We start from the raw sequence: 19,233 nt of genomic DNA on the forward strand, positions 1-19,233 counted from the left end.
GTGATCAGGGGGGAACTGACTGACAGACAGGCAGGCGGAGAGAGAGACTCTATTCAGTGCTTTCAAACATTGTTTACCTCTTTCTTTGCCATTGTTAAAAATCGATTTTCTCAATTTTTAGTCTTTGATGGCTTTTTATGTGTAGAATAAAACCAACAATAGAAAGCAAGATCAGGGAAAGTACAGTCATCAAGGCTCAGACACACCTGCATCACTTGTGTTTACAGAAGTATTTTCAACACGCTGTCAGCCACTATGTACTATTTTGGATATACTGCATATGATCAAACACAGAAAGCCTTTGAATGTACAGTATAGACATCCCTCATGTCTCCAACCCCCCAGATGAGTAACTGTGTCAATCAGAGAATGGAGTTCCGGGTGTTTGAGCGGGTTGCGGACAGGGACTACTACTCTCCTAGGGTCATGGCGGTAAGATGGGCCCCCCAGCTTTAAATTTTGACCTTTTCTCGACCCCTCTGCTCCCTGGATATCTTTCCTACTTATGACCTAATTGTCGTTTTGGAAAGCCCCTCCTCTCAGCTGCACGTTTTACACTAACCCACAGCCGACCCTGAGTGATCCCAGTGATCCTAACATCAGTGATCCCACGGATTTCCCGCTGTGACTGATCTGAATGTGTTTAAGGTGTAATTGAGCTAAGAAATGCTCGGGGGGGGGGGGGGGGGGCGGGAGAAAATACGTCAATATTCTGCCCGCTAATGATTGCTCTGAAGGTTTGTGATTGTGTTCTGTTTTGCATGTCAAAGACTATGATTGATAATCGTTTGACCGCTGTTAGGTAGAGATGATTGCGGTGAGGCTGATTGTGCCACCGTTGATTTGCAGCCTGCCGTCGCCTGGCATGATGATACGATTCACAAAAATAACACGATTTCAGGCATTTGAAAAACATGTGAAGGCTAATCAGAAAAACATTCACACAAAGAGAAAAAAAAACTTTTGACGGACACAAAACACACACGCACCGACGCATCTCCCAGGGCTCCAGCGGCTCATTGTTGGTCCTGTTAAAATGTGGCGAATCCCGCTTTGCGACCAGAGCAAAATGTATTCATTAAACTTATAGAGAGGCGTCATTATTTCCTGTTTCTGCATTTTTACAACTCCTGACTTCCACCCCTGATAGGAAGCAAACAGTAAATACGCCCCCCCCCCCCCCCCCCCCCATGCGCTCTCAGGAGTGGTAACAAGGGATTTCACACAACAAATGACCAACATGAATACAGCTGCATTTTTCACGAGACAACAGCCACATGAAGAGCCCAGGGGAGACAACTCACATGTCTGCATGCACTCAGAGACTTTTAGTAGGATTCCAGATATGTAACATTTTCCATGTGTGCACACATACGACACATGCATAAATAAATCAACACAAACACCCAATCGCCAGAGTAATGTTGGTAATGTGAGTTTCTGTAAACCATTGATATGTTTAAAGTTAATAATGCTGCTTGAGGATCCAGGAAGCGTGCAATTACTGATGATATTTAGATTATTACTGGTGGTATCATATGTGCAATATGTGTAATTTGTTTAAATCATGTTGGTGTGTGCTGCTCTGTTTATGTTTTTATGCTATTATCTCCACTATGGAGGAAGTTATATGTGCACAGCATTTTAGTCCAAGACAACTTTCCCCCTATGGAGATAATAAAGAATACAGTATCGAATTGTATCATATAGTATCTTTAGGTTCAATATTACATTTGATGTTGTGACAACACTGTGCTTATTGTCTGGAGATGCTTTCAAAAATATCCATATTTGTCGCCATAAACAAAGCTAGAAAATATCCTGACGTCCTCTTGAAAATATCCAGTGCTTTCAGACTTACAAATCTTGAAAAACCTTCTTGAACAGCAGTTGTTTGCTTGACAGACTACTTACAGTAACACTAAACCATCCGCTCAACTGCCTGACATCAGAGTCATATACATATAATTTGAATGTGATGTGACAGATATATGGTTGAAATGTTGTGTGATACGGATGACACGAACATATTTGAATGTGTCCGTGGTTTGCAAAAACTTAAAACTACCAACATTTTATTCTGATGACTGGGCTGCAACGACACCAACTCGAAAAAATTTATGAAAAGTAATAGAAACTACAAAAAAAAAGGAAAGATATTCCTCCAGGATTGTCTCTAACTGTAGGCTTTCTGACTGACTGACTGCATCTATCTGTCCATCTTCTTAAGGCCAAACAGTCACTGGCCACCCTGACCAAGGATGTGCCCAAGCGCCACTCTCTGGCCATGCCCACAGAAACGGTTGTCAACGGCAACAACCAAGAGTGGGTGATGCAGGCCGACCTACCCCTGACTGCTGCCATCAGACAGAGTCAGCAGACCCTCTACGTCCACACGGGGCATCCCACGGACAGACAAGGTAGGCCGACATGACACCCTCGTCCCGTACATGGACCGACTGACACCAGGTGGTTCTCGCCCTCTGCATGCTCATGTGAACCTGCTTCACACACATCCACTCCTGCCATCTGCTCAGTATGACCACGTTGTTGGCCACTGATGATTGCTCCGGTTGTGACATTTCATGCGCTTTATGTAGCTGTTACAGCGAACACATTTTTGGCTTTACGGCTCTCATTTGTCTTTGCCACACAGAAGCCTTTGGTGGCAGCTGAGGATCAGCTGGGTGTTAACTACTGTGTCTGTTTAGTTAAATGTACTTTCACAAAGTCATACATTTTGTCTGTGTTGTTGAAGTAAATTGTCACTGGTTCTGACAGGAGTCAGCCTTTTTTCTCCTGAAGATTGTACAATGTAATTTGTTGTTTCTTTATGTTTTGGCCCCTATTTCTACTTTTCAGGCCCCTCACAACATTTGCTACTGTAAGTTCACAGACATACACCACAGACAGGGAACAGCATTGGGCTGAGCAACATGGAATACAAGCATTATGATTATTGTAATTATTTTGATTGTTAAACAATATCAAATAACTATGGGTAACTACAGGATAACTTTAGGTGTCATCCAAGCTGTCAGCCTGATCGGTTCATCCAGAACGCCCCAAAACAAAAGACTAAACATCTAAACTTTGGAGCAAAGGCTGAACTACTGGCACCTCCCTTCTTAAAAAGAAGTCAACAGACAAATCAGCTTTTGCTTCCAACAGAGTAGGAGTCCATCTCAGTCCTTGTTTTAAAGGCCAGCCACAGGTTCAAATGGGTCGCTGACTAACTGGGGACATCTGGAGGAGCAAGCACACAAAAACCAAAATACGAGGGAAACGTGTGAACAGTCACGAACCTCTAAATTGCTATGCAATTGGTTGTACTGTATGCATCAGTCTCACTGGTACACACACACACACACACACACACACACACACACTCGCTCATCCTCTGTCCTCTGTGAAGCTGTTTTCACTGTTGCTTAGCAACTGCAGATGATTGCAAATAATTTCAGGCTTTTGAAATATATTTTTATTTGAGGGTGTTGTGGCGTTGAATCAGATTGTCCCTGTGCACTACTTTCGGTGCCCAAACACACACCCCAAAAAGAAACAAGCCTTTTTTTTCTCTTTTTCCCTCTCACCCCGTTGTAGTGGCTGCCGTGCGGGTGAGCCCGTGCCACTCGCGCCAGCCCTCCATCATCTCCGACGCCTCGGCGCTGGAAGGAGACCGGTCGTCCACACCCAGCGACATCAACTCGCCGCGCCACCGGACTCACTCCCTGTGCAATGTAAGAGCTGCCCACCGCTGCACCCTCAAGTAATCACCTCCTTTGTAGTAGCTGCCGACTGTCCTGCTCCTTGGCCGCTGCCGTTTCTCCCTCCGCCATCGTTCTGGCTGAACTCATGCCTGTCGCCTGTCTGCAGCTGTGACTTGAATTTATGTGAAAGCCGGTTGTGGTTGTCGAATTTGTGCATGTGTCGCAGCATGTCAAGTGTCACTTGCCTTCTGTGTTATGATCTTTATCTGTGCTGGCCTTTATTGCCCGCTCTGCGTCCCTTAGCTGACTTCTCTGCTCTTGCATCTCTCTGTTCCTTTACCCATCCCTTCATCTTCTTCTTCCCTCTCCTCTCTCTCTCTCTTCCTTCTTCCAGTCCCTAGAAGATCTGGAGGAGGCGAAGCGTAAGAAGAAGAAAGAGAAGATGGGCCTGGGCTCTCTGTCGCGAGTCTTCGCCCGGGGAAAGCAACGCAAATCCCTCGATCCCGGTTTGTTTGATGGTACTTCAACGCCTGATTATTACATAGAGGAAGATGCAGACTGGTAAAAGCACACAATGTCCGAGCGAACCACCTGGAGAGCCCTCTCGTGGCAATTATCAGAAGACAAGCGTGTGTGTGCGTGTGAGAAGATGGGTGTGTGTTAGATGTGAGTGTGTACAGGTACGACAGTGTGCGTACCTGTGCAGTCTCGCATGCATGCGTACCTGTACGCGTCTGAAGAGTGCGTGCATGCGTGCGTCAAGGCCATGTCAGAAGGGCGGAGGCGCGTCTTTGCTTTGCTGAAGTGTGAAACCTTAACAGGCAAGTTGCACCTGTATGTATGTATAGTCCTGTAAATAGAGTGTGACACGGCGACCATGTGGATATGTTCTATTGTATCTGCCCTCCAAAAAAAAAGGCTGTGTTATTGGTTCTTTTAGTTGTTCTTTACATTTTGACTCTTTGTTTTCACTCAACTGGAAACTTGAAGGACTGCTGTACTTGTAAATAACAACAGTTGATGTGCACTCTGTGCGTGTAAATGTCTCCTTGTCCTGAATGCCTTTTGTTCCTTTTTGACATGTACCCCCTCCTCCTCCTCCTCCTCCTCCTCTCACAACCTTTCTAACTTAACTCCTCCCTGTTTATTGTCTTGCCTGGTCCATCCTCCCTCCTTCCTTCCACACTGCCATGATGAGACCAGTTTCCTGTGGGCGACATGCAGACTCCTTAAAATCCACCTCTAATTCGGTTACACAACACATCCCTCAACCCGCCAAGAAAAGCGTGCACTCCTTGATGTTTGCTCAAATGAGACTTCAAAGAAAAACCGCCGAGCAAGGAATGAACTTTCTATGCAGAACAGTTTGTTCCACGGCAACATGAAGCCAAACAGGAAATGTAAGAAATGTGTTTTCTATCTGTTAAGATAGAAGGTACATGCCTAAAGTACATGTGTGACATGCATGCACGTAGTCCCAGTCTCCAAATGCATGTTGAACAAAACCCTACCGAACAGAAAATGTCTTTCTCTGGGTATGTTGTTGAGGAGGTGATAAAAAAACAAAAAAAAACAAAGAGAGGTCAGTTGCTGATTTCATGATGTTTATTCATGATTTCCTCCATTTGTTATTCAGAAAACGTTCCGATTAATGTTCGAGAGCGCAACACAGTCGCAAAAACTAGACATAGAACTTTAATGTGCACCCACAAGCCTCTTTATGTAAATTGTATTTTTGAAAGCTTAAAGGTCAGCAAATGCAACCGACACAAAGAAAATCCAGCACTACACTTAAAGTGATCATATCATTATTCCACTTATTCATGAGGCTTTGTGCCATTTTTCTTCCTGTAGGATCTTACAGTAGCTTGTAGCTTTCGTTTTACTAGTACTTACAAAGGCTGTTGGGAGTAAAATTATTCTTGGAAAAGTCAAAAAAAAAAAAAAGAAAGCTATTATCGCAAAATAAGTGATAGCTTAAACATCAATTATACTTGCATAGTAGAAGTAGGCTGATGGTTATTTCACCGGAAAAAATCTGAGCTTTAATTTAGAGGCCCGAGCACGGAGCGGACACTAAATGAGGCGTTATAACAATAACGAGAGCCAACTCGGGAGGTCGAAAATCAGATTTAAGCAGGCTAATCAAACTGAAGTAAATGTATACCTTCCTCCATGACCCAGTGAACTCACCCAAAAATGCAGATGCAAGGTTCAGGCCACTGCTGAAAAAAGCAATTAACTCGGTACCAAAGGTTAATAGCATTTCTTCAAGCAAAAGAATGACGAGAGGCGTTGGATTATTTTCATCCTTTCACTGGACTGAGCCGGAGTCTGCACCACCTCCCCCAGGAAATCTTTTCCCTCCCCGATTTTTTAAACTAACACTGGGTATTTGTCAGTCTCATCTGAAACACTGTGGAGTCACAGATTACATTGGAAGCTGTATTTAAGCGCAGTGCTTGTCAAAAAGAGAGCGACTGTGTAAGCAGCGAGGGGGATTATCGTTTAACCCTTGGCTCAACCTACATTTGGGCTCGCAGATATTGGATTTAGAGGTGAATCATTAACGATAAGTCATCATGTATTAAATTGTATGTATAAGAACAACAGCTCAAAACAGTTTTATTTCATTAAACACTTAATGAAATGTATGAAAATCTAGGCTATTTTTATTTTGTTTCATCCAGCCAACCGTTATTGATCCTCCGCTGACGGGAGGAGAAACATATCAAGTGTATGAGTTTTATGTTTTGAGCCACGGTCTCTTTTCTTTATTTTTTTTTTTCCACAAATATTTTACTTTTTGTAAATGAGATCACATTACAGAAATACAAATTAATATTATTATTAAAGAGTTTTATTTAAAGTCGAAGATGTAGGCCTCAGCGGGGGACTTCTGCTGTGAGGTCCTGAGATGTTTAGCAGAAGTGGATAGTAGCGAACTTTTAAAAGGCATGGCAACAAAATTACGCTCAAAAGAAGTCAATGAGAAAAAAAAAATAAGATTATTTTAAAATAAAATAAATGACGTTGAATTTCCATGTGGCTGTCCTCTCTTTCCCTGTGACAATGTTTGTGTGTGTATGTGTTCATTTGTTGTGGTATGGCTCTAATCCTGACTCGTCCCTTTATGCTGGGGGGGCTGCCATTTCTAACATATGCGGTAGCCTCTCTCAGCCCTGCGAGTCCATCTGTGAGAGGACTGCATCCCAAAAAGCTTCCACATGGCTTGCTTTCCTCTCTTTCCCAATTTGAACTCCTTATCCACACCGAAGAGCGTTTTCCTCCTCTTCCTCCGGCGATATTGACACCCACAAATCGGGAAAAAAAATGGAGGCGAGGGGAAAGGAAGCCATGTCAGATTTGTTTGAACTGAACTCATACGTGTCAGCACATGGTGTCAATAATGTTCTGCTATGATATGACCCCTCACCTCTAACACTGACCCCCTCCTGTCTGACCTCCACCGGACTCTCAACACAGTGAAGTGACCCAAGAAGTAATCAATCAGACTCAGTGAGAACAAAGGTACACCAGTCCCAATTGCTTTAACAATGAGCTCTGCTGCTGGGTTGCAAGCTGTGTTTGCAGATGCCTTCTAACTCCACAAAAAAAAACCTTGGAGTAGACCGTAGTCACACAGCAGCCATTTTCCTCTGACATCACACTCAGGGTGCTAAGGTCGTAGGTTGTACTGTTGTGTGCCAGGTTGCAAGTCATATAAACACAGGCAATCTGACACAGTTGTTTTTCACTGTTTACCAATTGATTAGAAGCTGTAAAGACAACAGATAGTTTGATCCAGAGGGACATAAGACCACATTTCAAGGTAAAGCCACAGCTTTTGATTAGCTTTCATCAGCCGACAGCATTAGCATTCAACCACATTCTATCTAACGTTACTGTTAGATGTACTGTACCGTCAGGAAAGGTGTACTCATTCAGGTATATCAACATACATCTTTGAGAGATGTATTTAAATATTTATTCAAACACAGAGGACGTAATTAAACCATAATGTTAGATAAGAAGTTGTTGAATGCTAACATCAACTAACAGCTTATCAAATGTGTTTTTTTACCTTTAAAAATGGCAGAATGTGCCTCCATATTTTCACTATCCACAATCTTTTCAGTTCCTAATCAATTGGGAAACTTTCAAATGAAAACAGTTTGTCAGATTACTTCCCTTTACCTTGCAGCCTCAAACACAGCAGCATCAGATCATCCAGGCATCCATTCCTACCCCGAGCGTGATGTTGGGGTAAAATGGCCGCAGTGTGAATGAGGTCTATGATGCACTTCTTCAAGTTCAATCTAATTCTGATGAAAACCATCCAAAAACAATTGAGTGCTACCATGTATTTAATGACATGAATACATATTTAGGGGCAAAAACAAGTGTTATTTTCTCGTGTCTAAAGAAATATGATGGTGCTCTATGGGGAAAATGCTTCTAAGGACACAGGATTATTATTATTTTTTTTTTTTGCTGCAATACTATTTGATGCAAGGCTCAGTGGCACCCTAGGTCTATAACACGTTCTTTGTTTATGTGACAATTAATTGCTTTTTTGTCCAGAGTTGATACTACCTCCGTGTCAGTAAGCTTAACACAAAGCCTCAGCTTAGCTTAGCTTAGCTTAGCATTGACTGAAAACAGGCTGGCTGCAGTATATTTACCATATGTGCATCTGAATGTTATGAGTCCTCACATCCAACTCTTTGTTAGAAACTGAGTTAGCAAAATCCCCAGTGTGTCAAACTTTTCTTCAAACCTCATTCACCTATGATTCAAGCCTCAGCCAGCAGCCAGTTAGCTTGACTTGGCAAGCAAGCGCAGGAGCAGTCAATTAGCTAAGCACAACAGCTAGTTGGCTGTAGCTTCATATTTATCATATAGACATGAGGTGGTAACTATCTTTGAATCTCTCTGCGATGAGCGTATTTCCTAACACATGGAGTGGATCTATTCTTTTAAGCTAATTTCCTCTCTAGCTAACAGCTAGTAGGTGCAGTGTACTCCATACAGCACAGGCTCTCTGCCTTGGGTTTATTCATCTATCTTAAACTGTGAACTAATGTCCATCTGGACTCTTGATCGTTGAATAGAATATTTTGATTTCAAAATCTGGAAAATGTCAGATTTCTAACAAATTTCCGCCATCAGAAGTGCTGCAGTATTGTAGCAATAGCATCCATTACACCAGCTATTGAAGGGCACATCTAACGATTGATTGCTTCAACAAAACAGTCTCTTGTGTCTTATGTGAAGTGTACATACCGCTTTTCTCTCCGTACGAAAGGATTAACGATCCGTTGCAGTGTTTACAGAAACACTTGTGGCCTCAGATGAAGGACACAAAGCTCTTGACAGTAATCACAGCCACATAGCTTCTGGATGTTCCTCTGACTCACTCCTCTTTCAGTGAGTTTTTAAAAAAGACACAAGAGGGTCAGCCCCGCAGGTGGACCTGACTCTCAGGTCACAGAGAGAGCAGACTCCAACAGTTCGGCCTTCAACTGGATGTCAGACAGTCAATTCTGCAGTTCCTAATGTAAGGCGTCTTTGTTTGGGGTCTCTCGGGAGTGAACAGACCTCGCGTCTGGACAAGAGTGCATTTCTGTCCAAAGAGCAGATTTATTCAGCTAAGTATGAATTGCTCTCAGAGGAGCACTCGCAGCAGAAGTGCACCTTCACTTTATACATTGCTCTTAGAAGGGAACATAAAAGCATTCAGCGCAAGATGAATCGCTGGTGTTGAGTTTAATAAGAATCTGTTTATTTGGTGCCGAAAGTCTTTCGTGAATCTCTTTTTTCAGTAAACACACAGCGGTACAGTAAAGCCTGACTGAGTAGAGTTTCCATGTGCTGTCTTTGCTGGGAACACAGAAGCACGGAGGAAGAAAAGAACCTGTTGGCTTATTCTCTGGTCTGTTTCAAAATGAATTTTTTTACATTTCCAATAAAAGAATAATCGCAACAAAATGGATGTTTTGGCGAGTAAAGGTTGCAACAGGTCGGGCAGGCCGGAACAACAGGTTGTTATTCAGGAGGGCTGCATTTGACAAAAACATGAAGTGCTGAGGAGACTTTTACATTCCTCATGTTTGATGTGTAAAGTTCAGAATTGAAATTTGTCAAAACAAAAGGAATGGTTAATTATTTGGTTAATTAGCTTCCACGATGGAAAAAGAAACATTATTTAGGCAAAAGTTCAGGAAAAAAAAACAATGCACCTTTTTAATCAGGCAGGAGTGTTGTGATATGCCATAAATGACAAAACTGTGATATTAGAAAAAAATTATAATAACACAAATGATAACGTCAGGTGACCAATTCAGCACATTTTTGCTAATTTCTATAATTACCCTGATGATATTATCATGAATTTGTTAACACCGCCATTTATCCTCGTAGTGAAAATCTGATATCCTGACAGCCTGACGTGGAAGTATGCTCTTAGCTTGAGTCTTCCCTCTGCTTTAATGCCCATGATAAACAACTTTTTGATTAGATAAAAAAGTGCCTGTGCTTAAGAGAATACAGAACTAATGAAAGAGCTAATTAGCCTACATACCAAATGATCAAACGGCCATAGTGAGGTTGTTAAAGGGCCGCGTTCTGTTCACGGGCCGCAGGTTGAACAGCTCTGACGCACTGTAGGCCGAAGATTCTGTGGCCTTCCCGTCTGACTCAACTCTCAGGTGGATGCTTTTTGGGTCAAGGCTCATTAGCTTCCCAGGAGTCCTCGCAGTTTCAGCACTGATGGCTAAAGCCCATGTACAGCCGGGGGGTCAGCCATAGAGTAATGGAGAACGTTTATACTCTGGGGACTGAATGAGGAGAGCTGTCCAGTATTTGTGCTGATGTGGAGGTTTGTTTCAGTGAGTATTAGAGGAGACAGGTGACTTTGAGGACCTGTCATGTTTGGTGTCGAATGGAAAATAAAATAAAATGTTGGTGCGCTGGCTGTCAACGAAAAGACGACACAGACTGCACAACACCCCACACGCTTGTATTGTGAGCAGGCAGAACAACAACGATGTGTTCAATATTGTGAGCGATTCATGATGCTTTGCCGACTGCCGAGCACAAAGCTGGTGCTAGGTTGCCACCCGCTGGTGAAGACACAGCAGTGGTGAAACAAAGTGAATCATTTTCGAGGCTTGATTCATCCGGCCTTTGAAATCCTCCGAAAAAAATTTGAACAGGAAACATTGCTACACCAACTTAGTAACATCACAGGTAGGCAAAACAAGACTGTAGGGATTCATTTAAGGAGCATTTATGGGACGTATTTACAATCTCGAGGCAGAATTTAGCCGCAGTAAATGATGATGAGAGACCCTTTTCAATGAGCTGTTGCTGGAGGCTGATTTTGACAGATGAGTCATGTTTCGTTCGACGGCTCAAACAGCTGTCCGTTTAATGGACTCCTGAAGTGAGGATCCTTTTTATAGAAGCTGCACCCTTGTTTACAGCATCGCTGGCACAGCGCTCGGCTTGCTGTCAGGCAGCCAACAGCTTAGGATGTTGTGAGGAGAGGAGAGGGGTGTTTATTTTGAAGAAATTACTCACCGTCTACTTTTGATTCCCCCCACCACCACCACCACTGGACTGAATTAACATTTTGTTTTCTCATCCGCTCACTATACCCACTGCCACCTCTGCCTTCACTCACGCCCTCAACCACATCACCCACATGTCACCCCTCCCCTCTCCTCCACCCGCCCACTCAGACTCGGACAGCCTCTCCAGCCCAACCCGCCACAGCCTCAGCCTGTCAGACGGGGAGGACCAGCTGGACCGCCTCCAGCAGGTGGAGCTGGCCAGGACCACACCCATGTCCCAGTGGAGGGCGGGCACCGTGCAAGCCTGGCTTGAGGTTGTCATGGCGATGCCCATGTACATCCGCAGCTGCTCAGAAAATGTCAAGAGCGGAAAGGTAGTCACGTCAGTGGCATGATGCCTGAGGGACTCACTTTGCATTTTTCAGTTGCCTTCACAGTTTGCTTCTTTAAACATCTTGCAGGTTTTGCTCGGGCTGACGGATGAAGACCTGGAGCTCGGGTTAGGTGTCAGCAGCTTGATGCACCGCCGGAAACTCCGCCTGGCCATCGAGGATTACAGAGAGGCTGAGAATGGCAGAGGGTGAGGATTGGAAACAGAATTCTTGTTTAAACTGCACATAATGTAGCGGTGCAATGGGGCCATCTGTTGGTGATTTATAGTAACGACATTTACAAAGTGTAGTGTGGGATCATCTTTCGCCTCAAAACTCCCAGAAGTCATAATATTGACTTCAAACTGAGAGATAAATGTCGAGGCATAAAGTTTCAATACATGCAACAGTCTCATTGTCCTAACACCAGGTTTCCTCTCAGAGATTAATGTAACACAGGTCAGTTCAACTACAGACTCCAACAGTCCAGAAACAATCTGGTGATCTGTCAACACTATCAAACAGAATAGGTTAAAGGGTCAGTTCACCCATATCACAAGTAAAACAATCATATTTCCCCCACTGAGCCTGTGTTTTAGACACACAGCTGCTGTAGTTTGGATTTATGTGCCCAGGATTTTAAATATTCAGTTATGCAATGTCAAAGTGTTGGGAAATTTCATTTGAAAAGCATCCACAAATGTAACAGTAAACATTTGTCTTTGGAACTACTTTACTTTAGAGCAAAGAAACAATCATAATTTTCACTAAGTCCATGTTGAAATATCCACCAGTCCAAAACTCATAGATACAGCTCACTTGCTGCCCGCTCGGCCCATTACGTGAACAGTGTGAAGATATAGTACGTAAGCAGCAAGGAGACTAGACGTACGTAACATATTTCAGACAAAGGGTAAAATCTCTGACAGAGCAGAGGGACATCTGTAACCTTGTGTGACATTAAAGCAGGTCAGTAATATCGTTCTGCTTAACACAGTCCACACATGCAAAAATATATTGCATTGGTGGTAGTTTGAATCTGATCCAAATTTTACCCCATCAGTTTCCAAGTGATTATTTCCTCAATAAACCAAAAAGAAACCCCACCCCTAACAAATCAGAAACAAGAACAATAAGTCGTTTTGTCCCGGAAAGGAACGGAGCCATAAAATTCATCTACCTTCAGGGAGCTGTAATTCCCATCATTGCTGATCATAGTTACAGTTTTGAGTATTTGAATACATTCTGAAAGTAAAATGAAAATCTGATAGAAATCCACCCAGTAGCTGTGGATACATTTCAGTCAAAACCACAAATGTCAAACACAAGTCAGGGGATCGCCGAAACCAGTGGGATTAATACTCTAGGGTTTATAAATATAAGTACAATACCTCAGGGCGATCCCTCCAATGGATATTGAGATTTTTCAGTCGAAGCAGACCAACAGACATTGCCCTCTGTAAGGCCACACGGCTGATCTAACTCGTGTATTGAGCGAGTAAGAAACAGTGATTCTTCTGCGATTTATGTGAAGTGACCCTTTAAGAAACTGTTGCTCTGTTTGTCCGCAGGTTGTCCAAGGCTGCAGACATGGACCACCACTGGGTGGCCAAGGCCTGGTTAAGCGACGTGGGCCTGCCTCAGTACTCCCAGGCCTTTCACAATCACTTGGTAGACGGGCGCATGCTGAACTCCCTGACGCGCCGCGACCTCGAACGTCACCTCAACATCACCAAGAAGTTCCACCAGGTCAGCTTGCTGCTGGGCATCGAACTGCTGCACTTGCTCAGCTTTGACAAGGAGGTGAGTAAGAGTCTGCACAGGACCGCACTGAATATACTTGTGCATCCTCTAGTGGGAGGTGAAAATAGAAGCTATCAGTCTAATAATAGGTGTTCGTTACAATGGTTTCCAGGCACTGCAGGCTCGCCGGATACAGTGCGAGCACCAGAACGTGGATCCATTGGTATGGACCTCTCATCGGGTCATCAAATGGATCAAAGATATTGACCTGAAGGTGGGAACGGAGAGGAAAACACTCACTGTGCAAACAATCTATTGTCTTTTTAAAACTCACATCTTGAAACAAAGAAACGCAGCTGACAAATTGTCGAGCAGAACTTGTCAGCAAACACTTTGATTAAATATTAATAACCAAGGCACACTGATGTATTGAGCATTATAAGAACACTACCACGTGGCACTATGGGTAATCGAGGCTCTTGTGTTTGCTCAGCGCTCCCTATCTCCACAGAGTGACACAAGGCCTTTGTTGTTGTATCTCTAAGCTGCTACTAGTTGATTACAAAAGCCTTTCAGATTATGGTGCAATATGAATATCCCCAGTCACTGCCTGCTGTGTTGGCACAGGAGAAACACATGTTTCCATTATGAGGCATGACCACATTCAGGGTGAGGAGAGATAAGGCCGTCTGGACTGACATCCTGTTAATATCCTCAGGGAGCGTGAATATATGCTGACATTAACAGATCAATATGTTTCTTTGTCTCGGAGCTAATTCGGCATCATTTCTGGTAGACTATCGGAGCCTCAGTTAGTCAGTAATGGCCACAGTGTTACATCAGAGAATTTAAAATGTTCACTATTTGACCTTCTTTCCACCCACCTGTCCAGGAGTTTGCAGAAAATCTTCTGAACAGTGGCGTTCACGGCGCTGTCATGGTGCTTGACCCCTCGTTTAACACCGACTCCATGGCAACAGCGCTGGGGATCCAGAGCGGCAAGCACATGGTTCGACGACACCTTGTCGAGGAGATGAAAGCCCTGATTGGCTCGGCCAGGTGAGAGGAGACAATCACATACAGAGACACCAGGAGAGACCCCACAGCATGTAGATCAGATTCCTTAAAGGGACAGTTCAGCCAAAAATCAAAAATATATATTTTATATTTTTCTTACCTGTGATGCTATTCATCCATGCAGACTGTTTTTCGTGATGGCGGCTACTCAAGATAATACACAGACCTTGTTTTGAAACTGTTCTTTCTACCAACACGCCAAGCTCCAGTTATATAATTAATCTGGCTGGGAAATAAAAATAGCTATCTTATCTCTCCAAAACTTACACCAAACAATCCAGATCCAAACACTTCAGAGGGACAATCTCTAATAATATTGTACAAAGGTGTATTCTAGTGTCGGTGCAGCTGTCCTCAACTCTCTGCCCCTCCACATGTGCCCTGCAGGGCGGATACCAAGCAAGACAACGAGCGCATCGGCCAGGGAACGCCACCGACCCTCCTCCGCCAGAACTCTGTGGGCAGACCGCCCAGCTCATCGGGCCGACACACTGATGACGAAGGCTCACTGAGGAGGAGGGCTGTCAAGGTGGGGAAAAAGTTACTGTGCTGGAAACTGACATGGGTGATTTTTTAGGGACGTCAGAATCTAAATCAGGCTCCGTCACTTTTACTCTGCAGTAGGACTGTGACCAATGATTATTTTCATTTTGTTTTCAACATTTGGTCTATAGAATATGAAAAAACCCAAAAGTGATATCTTTAAATGTCTTGCTGTGTCAGTATAAAACCCAAAGATTGTAAGTTTAATGTGATATAGAACAGAGAAAAGCAGGAAATCTCCATATTTGAGTGTCTGAAAACAGTATTTTCTACCATTTTTCTTACATAAAAAATGACTTTAACAATAAATTGGTTATCAAATAGTTCTCAATTTCTGTCCATCGGCCATTCATTGCAGCTCTTGTAGCTTTGTGCTGACATTTCAGGGCATTAAAAGAAAGTTCCACAATACATATTTGTCAGAGCAGGTATTCAATATAAACGGCGCAGACAAGAGATCTTGTTTGGCAGCAGACTGAACACAAGAACTCCAACTATGCTCATAAATAGAAAAAAAGATGCTTGAATGACACAACAAAGGAAATATTTCCACCGTGGAAATAAGCACAAGGGAAACAAGCTGTGTTTTCTGTTCCAGCCTCCAACAGGGTTCAGCCCCAAAGGCCGCAACGGGCGAGACCTGAGCTGCCACGGCAGCTACGGCTCCCTGCCTCGGGAAGTTCGAGACCAGACTCCTCCCAGAACCGAGGGGAGCCCGATCCGCGGTTACACCAGCATCGAGGTCACCAACGTGTGAGGTCACCGGAGTCGTGGCAAACACCAGACATCAGCTTCATCACACCTAAATCGACATGATGGACATTTGTTCTCCATGTGCACCTAAACATGGGATGTTGTTTTTTTTTTTTTCTAAAGATGAGCCTTTACAGGACAGATTGCACTTTTCAAACGAGGCAGGATTCTTTTTTACAAGAATCCTGGTTTAAGAAAAAAAACCTTGTTGGACTCATGTTGGCGGGTGCTATTTTGATGTTTCTGAGGGCAGTAATTTTGACAGAATCAAGAGCTGAGGGATTCAAGCTAAATGATTATTTTTATATTTTTATGTGTGTAAATGGTTCTTTGTGAACCAGGATGTGACATGTCTTTGTTGACTAGTTGCTATTGACAGACAGTCTGTTTCTCTGAGCGAAGTGAGATTAAAAAAGAAAAAAAGAAAAAGACTGTAAAATACAGGGTACTTTATGACAAAAGGACAAAAGTTTCTTATCAGTGTAAAATGTTCATGTTTCATTCAGTTCTGCTGTTTGTGATGCCTTGTCAGTGTAGCTGAGGACAATGGACAAAAAAAACAAAAAAAAAAACAACAACAACAACTCAATTTTAAATTCTAGATTATATGTTTGATGTCATTTTTCATCTTGCACATCTACACAAATGTAGCACCTCTTCTGATGTTTTATACTGTGCGGTAAACATGAAAAAAAAAAGAAGATATTGGAACTATGCCAGAAAAAGATGACTGCAGAGCTGTGTGTCCATGGAAGCCTGAGGGCTGGGAAGTGTGAGGATGCATAAATGTGAAAATGAAAGAGTTCCTTTTAATGAAATAAAGATGATATCTCGTATTTAGTGGTGCTGTGGTTTTGGGATCGGATTCCATTAAAACAAAAACAGAATGTACCAGGACAGCCAGATAAAAACGACAACGACGATGATGAGGAGGAGTGAGAGGAGCTCCACTCCTTAACAACATCAACAGGAACAGTAAATACAATTATTACCAATTACCAATTCTTACAAACTTGCAGAGAATTGTTGTCCAACTCTCCAGCTCTACGCAGCCTTTTAGCCTATTTTAACTCATTGTTTTGGTTTTACTGATGCATACTGAACTGTTGTGTGCCACAGCTCAGCCCTGTTGTCAACACCAACACCTATTGTCGGCTCTCTGTTCGGCACTAAACAGCAAGGTTAGAACAACGGCCTGCAAAGAAAGTTACACAACCAGCAGACAGTTTTGTCAGATTACGTGTTTTTACGCCTAGTTGGCTGGTTTTGGTTTAAACTTCGCAATAAACTCTATTGTGAAATGTATGAATGAAAGGATGACAACAGGGTGTGAGACTTAGACTGCAGATATTCATTGTATTAAATGTTGGAGAAACAATCTTTCTCTTTCAGCTCATTTGCAAGGGGAGAGGTGTGTGGATCGCTGCTCCCATTGCAATGCAAATGGGAGTCGATACTAAACAAAGATTACATCTGTGTGCTAATACTGAGTCTGTACACTTGGGTGATTTCTCAACAGTGTTTTGGTGAGTCACTGCGTTTCCTCCGATCTTTGCTCGGTGTCGGACATGTTACCTCAAGCGTCTGCTCAAGCCTTGATGCAATACGACATGGTGCAACTTCCTCCTCTTACTCACTGGGGCACAATAAGGATGACACAGCGCCAAATGAGACAGCTGAGCTACCCTCTGGCTACTAACAGCAAAGCTACCTGACTGTCTGTTACAGTAATCCGCCCACAGCTGGGTGAAATAAAGCAGGCACTTCATTATGCGATGCCCCCTTTGCGCTCCAGGTTATCAGAGGTGTAAGTTAAGAAGGTGTGCCAAGTGAACTGAACTACTCATTAAGGAAGCATTCAATGGCAAAATGTAATTATGAGCTCACGTAGCAGTCATAAAACCAAAATCAATAATTACACCTCAGTGGAGGTGACTTAGGTTGCAACACCAACAATATCGAGACAGTGTTTCATTTGAGCTTTGTAGGGAAACAACACACACTGCACGGAGCAGGTTAATGCCACAGATCAAATCAAGTTCATCTGCTACACTATAAGGCCACATAAGTCAAGTTTATCTACTGTTACATTTTTCCTTTGTAGCTGCGGAAACGTCACTTAATTTGATTACTGGCTGACAGTGATAGGAGATCAAGACTTCCCGATGTAATCAGGGCTTGTTAACTGCGCCTTTTGTCTATCTTTCCATCTGTATATGTTGCTTATGTGTGTGTGCGTGTGTGTGTGCATGTGTTGGTGTTACAACAGAGGAACCAGACTAAAGCTAAGGAGGAAGAAAACCTCCCCAGAGCCCAGAACAGCAGGGCCGTCTCACTCAAACGAAACAATGCAGCGGGTGGCCAGGTTGGGACTGGTTTTGTCATTATTGTAGAGCAGCCCAGTCCTCATTCTAGAAGGCAGATATTTTTGCCGCCTTGGGTTACTTCAAACACGTATACAACATGCATACAACAAGCACAAACACGCAGACGTCAGTAGTCTGTCCACTAAAAGCACTATGGGAGACTTTTTGTGTATTTGAACGCTGATAGGGTGAGTACTCTGTCCAAAGGGCTTGAGAGGTGGTAAATTTACAAAGAGGAAGTAAAAGTCTGATCGCATTAAAGTGTCACAAAGCTGACGGACTTTTTATAGCATACTGCACTGGGAAGTACTGAGTCAAGAGGGAGTCATTCATTCTGATTCATTGATTACAGTTAACGGTGATCCACGGGAAAAGACAGAGGGTCACGTATGTATTCTCATGGACATCAAAAAGAGATTTATGCTAATTGATTTAACCCTAACAAAGACAAAGACAAGCACACAGAGTGAAAGTGTCTGTTGACCACCCCGTGAAGCCTGTAAATCTATAGAAGGATTAGTCTGATTGTATAGCCGTCACACACAATAAACACATCCTATAAATTTGAACGGTTCTCTTCTACAGCTTAGCCCACACTAAAAACACTCCTTTCATATTTACATTCAGTTCATGTTCTTAAGCAAAAGGTTCCCCTGTATAGGTAAAGCCTCCCTAAAGATGAGTGCTACAGTATTGGATGACTACACACTACTATGGTCATATGGGGATTTTCCACTGGCATTTTTGGCTGTGACAGTCAAACTGTGCTGTGCTGGTTTGCCTTTCTTTTCCACTAGCAGTTTAAGTTGTGCAGAGCGGCAACCAAGATGTACCGTCTCCAGAGTGGGGCCAGAGCGACCTGCCCACCCCCAGGAGGGCTACGATGATGTCTCGTGACCACGCCAAACCCCTCTCTCGCCCTGCAGGAGAGTGTTGCGATACTCCACTTGTGTTTGTGCAGGCAAACAGACTGTGTGTTTCCAGTTCTCAGTCATTTTACACCTTTTACCAGAATCTCTTTCGTTTCACTCCTGTGTCCCTGTCCTTACTCTCAGTTACACAAAAAAAACAACAATATTTCCCAATTGTGCTA

At 43.3% G+C, this 19,233-nt stretch overlaps 2 protein-coding genes across 7 annotated transcripts in view; both read left to right on the top strand.

Annotated features, from left to right (window-relative positions):
- Window positions 1-11,593, top strand: part of LOC115584643 (kazrin-like) — a 179,192-nt gene extending 167,599 nt beyond the window's left edge. Inside the window, exons 8-11 of one of the 6 annotated variants that reach the window (XR_003984580.1) lie at window positions 346-432; window positions 2,231-2,420; window positions 4,105-4,228; window positions 11,456-11,593. Coding sequence is in view for 4 of the 6 variants with exons in the window: in XM_030422196.1 (XP_030278056.1) it covers window positions 346-432; window positions 2,231-2,420; window positions 3,604-3,740; window positions 4,105-4,275 (585 nt within the window). In the remaining 2 variants the exon portion in view is untranslated. Of the gene's footprint in view, window positions 1-345; window positions 433-2,230; window positions 2,421-3,603; window positions 3,741-4,104; window positions 6,365-11,455 lie in introns of those variants that run through there. The other 5 variants (XR_003984581.1, XM_030422196.1, XM_030422197.1 and 2 more) reach the window with 5 other exon arrangements.
- Window positions 6,887-16,610, top strand: LOC115584644 (kazrin-A-like). Its single transcript, XM_030422200.1, has 7 exons — window positions 6,887-11,661; window positions 11,749-11,867; window positions 13,230-13,461; window positions 13,574-13,675; window positions 14,294-14,460; window positions 14,866-15,007; window positions 15,620-16,610. Exons 1-7 carry the CDS (start codon window positions 11,419-11,421, stop codon window positions 15,776-15,778), a joined length of 1,164 nt encoding a protein of 387 aa, XP_030278060.1. The 5' UTR covers window positions 6,887-11,418; the 3' UTR covers window positions 15,779-16,610.
- Window positions 16,611-19,233: the final 2,623 nt, after the last annotated feature.

Source organism: Sparus aurata, chromosome 7 (genome assembly GCF_900880675.1).
Source record: "Sparus aurata chromosome 7, fSpaAur1.1, whole genome shotgun sequence".
NCBI lineage: Eukaryota > Metazoa > Chordata > Actinopteri > Spariformes > Sparidae > Sparus > Sparus aurata.